The 6000-nt window shown below is 42.3% G+C and overlaps 1 protein-coding gene across 1 annotated transcript in view; it reads right to left on the bottom strand.

Moving 5' to 3' along the window:
- Positions 1-6000, bottom strand: part of LOC124271948 (sushi, von Willebrand factor type A, EGF and pentraxin domain-containing protein 1-like) — a 54193-nt gene that overhangs the window by 3669 nt on the left and 44524 nt on the right. The window contains exons 19-23 of the mRNA XM_046707118.1: positions 5642-5878; positions 4990-5160; positions 3420-3611; positions 2436-2702; positions 1623-1814 (exon numbers count right to left, since the gene is read on the bottom strand). Coding sequence (XP_046563074.1) covers positions 1623-1814; positions 2436-2702; positions 3420-3611; positions 4990-5160; positions 5642-5878 — 1059 coding nt within the window. The remainder of the gene's footprint in view (positions 1-1622; positions 1815-2435; positions 2703-3419; positions 3612-4989; positions 5161-5641; positions 5879-6000) is intronic.

The following is a 6000-nucleotide window of genomic DNA, read 5'->3' as shown; positions in this document are numbered from 1 at the left end:
TAAAGGATGCTGCATTCAACTCGTACTCAAACGTTGCTAAATCATGGTTACAACCCTCAAGACTTTAGTTAAACTTTGAGTTGTCTACGGTAGGTGCATTCTCTTCCTACAGAGGTTACTTATCATATCTTCCTACGAACCTCTGTTCTAATACGGCCATATTTCCCGGTTCTCGTAAAATCCGCTAGCGGCAAAAAATCGCAACACGAATTACCTCCCTTCTTTCTATCCAATCAGAACACCTGTTACATCGATGCAAGTAAAAATGGGGCCATAAATATCCCTCTTCTCTGCCGGGGACTTGTGTTGATGTAACACACAAGACATTTAATGGCAAGCTTGTCCGTTGTCAACGAGGGCGATGGTGACGCCATTGATCCGCCATTACATGACTAGTTCTGCCTAGAAGAAACGTTAGCGTATCGCGCAGGGGAAGATGTTCCAGTTTTCCCGAAGCATACGGAAATTACCGAGGCCTTGATCACATTTGCAAAGACATCGCTGATTGCACAACTAAATCTAATTGCAACCAATCACGAATCCTGAACACTCGCACCATGAAAGGGCCGTATTAGAACAGAGGTTCGTAGGAAGATATGACAAGTAACTTCTGTGGGACGAGAATGCGGTAGGTGGGGCGGTATGGTAACCTAGTGGTTAAAGCGTTCGTGCGGAACGCCGAAGACCTGTGTTAGGCACATGGGTACAATGTGTGAATCCAGATTTCTGGTGTTCCCCCCGCCGTGATATTGCTGGAATATTGCTAAAAGTGGTGTAAAACTAAACTCACTCACTCTGTGATAGGTATTTGAGTATCTTGTACTATCTCAGCCGTGTTTTTTTGTTCATTTTAACAACTGATTTGCCTTTTACATGTAGCTAGTGTTTGATAAACACGCGTTCATATAACTGCCTCCGCTTTAGTACAGATCCATTTTGATCACAAAATTGTTTTTGTTGCTTTTGTTTACTTTATGCAGTCACTCTGACCGAATGCGTTTACTGTTGATAATTCATTTATTGTCAAAACGATCACTCTTGATAAACAGGTTCAGCTTATTCTAGGGGAAAAGCCCAGAGAGATGCTGGTCCGATGCTAATGACTTTGGAGAACCCCCCGCGAGCGACACAGTACTGACAAACGTACAAAACCAACCAGGCCGAACCGGTATTATAAACCACAGTCATAGACGTGCTCAGGGGACACAACTCTGCACTGCACATTGTACCGGTTCATGGGACAGCTATATTATGATGAGTTATCTCCCTTCAATCAGTTGCGGTTTCCACAACATTGAATCAGAATCACATGCTCCCTGAGAGAGTGTGTAAACATCTGAAGAGATAGAGACATGTGACAGCTGTGATTGGATGAAACAGTGTACGATTTTTATGTTTTATAAAAGCACATCCATCCAGTAATTAAAACGGACCACAATTTCAAGTATTTAGTGTCATTTGTATCACCAGACTTATGCTTATTGTGTGTACAGATATTTTCCTGTAGGTGACATTTGGTGCGGAACTGGGGTTGATGTGTTCAGCTTCCTGTGCTCCGAAAAATGGCAGGATAAGTGACCCGGAATTTTTACACAAGCAAAACAAATTGGCAAAAAACATACCACACAACCCATCTTCAAGAAAAGTCCCTGTAGGGCAGATGACATCAGCTGTGACGTTGATGGGATATAACGGCGTGTACGTCGCGCCATTTGACGTCACGGTCCAGACAGTTGTAGTTGTATTCTGTAACTGACGTGCTGTTTGTTCTAGTGTCTCCACAGCATCAACAACAGCTACAAGACCCGGAGAGACTGGAGAAAGCATGATAAAATAACATGATAAAATAACAAATTAGCATGATAAAATAGCTGATATATTTTGACATAACAATACAAATTTGGTGAGGGTGTGATTTCGAATCCTGGATGGGACTCAACTAAAAACTACAAGAGCTTGTGTAATCCGAGACATAACGCAACATACTGACATAGTTCTCCAAAAGCTTAAAACTATGAGGTTCTTGAGAGGGATAATTTTATAGAAGTTGGTATTCAAGTATAAGACAAAATATTATGGATGTTATTGTATACACAACGTTTCGGAGTTTATCCTTACTCCTTTATCTGATGAAAAAGGGTTAGACTGATTGCTCGTTGGGTGGAACACCTGTTTCAGTTCCCGATCACGTGATCATGAACCATGTGATGTCGTGATGATACACTCCGTTCCATCTGTGGAGAGTACGGTACATCGCCATTTTTTTGGCAAAGTCCGACCAAATTTATGAATCGATCCTGAGCCTATATCGTGACAAGACGAGGCTTTACCCATTTCGCTACCCTTCAAACGCGCCGTCAACACAGTGTTCCAACTTGCAATCCAATGTGCAAAATATATTCAGTTGTGGTTGAACCGATAGACACAGTACTTACGCGTTTTATTGTGAACATAGGATCCTAGGTCAAGGTCGGCGTTTGCGAGGTTGACGGTGAAGTGGGAGTAAGTCGTTGTAAAGCTCTCGGGGCCACATGCAGGAACGGTAACTCTGATCGAACAGGCTGATTTGCGTCCACACGTAATTCTCTCGAGGTTCTGGGTCAAGGACGTCTTAAGGTCGTTTGACTGTGACTGTGTGAGGCATGTTCTGCCAGGGTAATTAACTTCCGCCATCAATGACATTGATGTAGGGGAGACAACTCCTGAAAGCAGGTTGCGCATTGCTTTATTTCAATTTTTATCAAAACACCAACTGCGAAAACGGCATTTTCTCTTGAACCTTTGTATAACTGCAATTGTGTATCGAAATTTAAACAAACAAAACTAAACTTTGTTTCAGGGGTATATAACACACTAAAGTACGTTTTCATGCGTACCACATATATTAGTTTATAGATTATATTCTTACGTTATTGTTAACTATAATATGCAGTTAGCAGTCACGTTTTGGGGAAGCAAGTGGTAGGTTCATAAACAGGGTGGCGTCTAAACTTACACGTTTATAATGATGGTAAAATGAAATATGGTACGGTATTGCGATGTCTGGTATTTCTTTGTGAACAAATGTACTTTTATGCCACAATAAATAATACTTAACCTATACCACGGACAAAATTGAGGGTGGGCCAGGCAAACTAATTACAGAAATCATCAGCAACGAGCCACACTATCGGAGTACAAAGACCTCACCCAGGTCATGTCTTCTCTGCACCCAATCCTTAGCTTTAAACACCTTTCTATGATGAAACCCCGTCAATCCGGACAGAAGCGAAGTCACCCGAATTACGAAGTCACTGATGTTATTAATCACGTGTAAATGGCAAAGCAGTTGTAACCGCATACACCTAGTATTAACAGTGATTGTCTGGATTGTGGGGTTTCCTTTTTAACGGTGCCCTGAGTTTTCTGTATCTGCTTACTGATGCAAGACGGCAGTTTGGTAGATGGAGTCCAATATCCTCCCCTACAAGTGTACACTGTAATCTGATGCCTTGAAGTAAAGAATCCTTCCCGGCAGACAGGCCTACAGTCGATGGCACCACCAGTACTGTTACACTCTGGACCACTGCCGATATGGCCATATCCCAACTGTAGCTGTGACGAACTACAGACTGAAACAAAAGTATTTTCCCATAGAAACAATACAATAAAACATACGTTTGAGAATAAAGTACAAGTCTGCGTATTAATTCAGTTCAGGACCAATTCTTACCCAGATCTTCACTCTTGGATGAATGTAGATGATTGCAAATTGAATTCAGACGCAAGTACTATTCAATACTGATAATGTAATAATACAGTACTGATTACAGTTTGAAATGATGGAATGTGTGGTTTATGGATGTTGCAAAACTTACGACAAGCAAGGGTTGCTGAAGACTAATTCTTCACGTGTTCCAGGTTAGTAACTCATTAGAGAGACAATTAACTCACGAAGTTTAGTGAGCTGTCTATGCTGTCATGGGGCAGACCCTCGAATAAAGGGTTAACTAAACCGCCCTCCGAAGAAGGTATAGGTTCCGAGCTGGGAACCTTTAGGAAATAACATATTTCGATGATCTGAGATTATTTGCAATTTGGAAACTTTTTCAATTCGGAAACGGTTGTAATTATATGATCCCTTCCTAACGTTTCGAATTTGTAAAATTTAATCGTATTAGTTTCACGGTGTTTTCTCTGGTGATGTAGATGTCGACACTAACCAACGCAAGTCAACTGAAATATACAGAACCTTATCATAAATGTAATATATTGGAATTACTTGATGATATCCAGGACATCATCTCTCGAAAATTGACGTTAGAGAAGATCAACAGTTGAGAATAAGCAGTCTTGCCGTTTAGGGCAAAACAATGGTGAGAAACATCCGAGTCTCGACCAAACAATCCAGTGATGGACAGAATGTAACGTGTTCCAGACCCAAACATGGAACACTCGGGCTAAACCTGCCCCACGTCTTTATAAGTCAAAATATGTGAATCGAACCATTATAATCGAATTCTGCCGAGAAGGATGCAACTCGCTACAGAAAGTATGACACATTGTATCCATGTGGGACATCCAACCTGGGTCTTTGGCGTCTTTGGACTCCTTCAACACTGGGCTGCCCCATCGCCCGAAAACAAATACTGGACCATGGTAGCTGAAGAAAAGAACTTTGCACAGCTTACCTGGGCACCAGAAGCTACCCACCACCCCACGTATGTATAAGTGACTTCAATCAATCAATCTTTATTTACAGTACTGAAAAGGCAGTAAGTACATTTTTACATACAGATCAGAGGGTGCAATAGAAATAGATAAATCGTTAATAATATCACATCTGTAATACAGAGGATCTGGTATTCATTGCATGGTATACTAGTATATACATTGCAAGGTATTTTGTGACTGTTTGATTTTGGGATGACATGAGGGTATAGAATTTGTCTTTTCGGGGGTTTAAATAGAAATATTTGCCACTTATAATCTCATTGTAAATGTTCTTACCTGGACAGTCCAGCGTGTTGCAGGTGAGTGTCTCTGTGGCTGGTCCAGGACAATCCTTCCCTTCAGTGCCCGGAGGTGGACTGTCACATGACCTTGACCTTGTCCTCCGACCTTCCCCACATGCCACGGAACATGCTGACCAATCCCTCCACGCTGACCAACCACCATTAACTAAAAACATCATGATTCATAACCTGGATTGTGAAACAATTATGCCACCGAGATAAAATTCTGTGGACAACAATAAACTGGAATGGATGTATTATATTTCAATGACAGCGTATCCAGTTTGAAACAGTCCGGTCATATCAGCTTACTCAATGACGCGCATCTTGTATCTAGCAAAGTCACTGTTCGCTTGCCCTCTACACACCATTGTCTACCCGTGAAGATCAGGGTTAGAATTGCCTTCAGCAACCCATGCTATTCGTAAGAGCCGACTAACGGGATCGGGTGGTGAAGCTCGCTGACGTGGTTGACACATGTCATCGTATCCCAATTGCGTAGATCGAAACTCATGCTGTTGATCACTGGATTGTCTGGTTCCGAGTCGATTATTTACAGACCAGAATATTGCTGAGTGCGGCGTAAAACAACAACCACACCATTGTCGACTTCTACCACTTCCGTCGGAGTCTACGATTATACTTACCGGTTCGTTGTTGGCATAGAAGTCCGTGGAAACCTTCCGTGCATTCACATGTGTAGTTGGAACCACCAGATTTGCACACCGCCATGTTCTGGCACTGATGGTGTGCGCAGAGGTCTTTCAGTGGCGGCGAGGAGCAGTTACGTCCAGTGTAGCCGCTCTTGCACCGACACTCATAGGACGTGGGGGTGTCCACACATGGATGCCCATTACACGGGGACGCCAGGCACTCATCCACAGCTGATGACAGAAGCATGGCGCTCTTTAGAACTGATTATTGAATATCAGAGGGGTTGGGTTTTGTCATGATAATTAAAATAATGCACAAAACATTTCCATAACCAGAGAAATCTCTGAAAGCA

The sequence above is a fragment of the Haliotis rubra genome, unplaced genomic scaffold, assembly GCF_003918875.1.
Source record: "Haliotis rubra isolate DU_JTF1 unplaced genomic scaffold, ASM391887v1 Scf1647, whole genome shotgun sequence".
Classification (NCBI taxonomy): Eukaryota; Metazoa; Mollusca; class Gastropoda; order Lepetellida; family Haliotidae; genus Haliotis; species Haliotis rubra.
The sequence above is the reverse complement of the archived record's forward strand: the minus strand, read 5'-3'. Positions and strand labels throughout refer to the sequence as shown.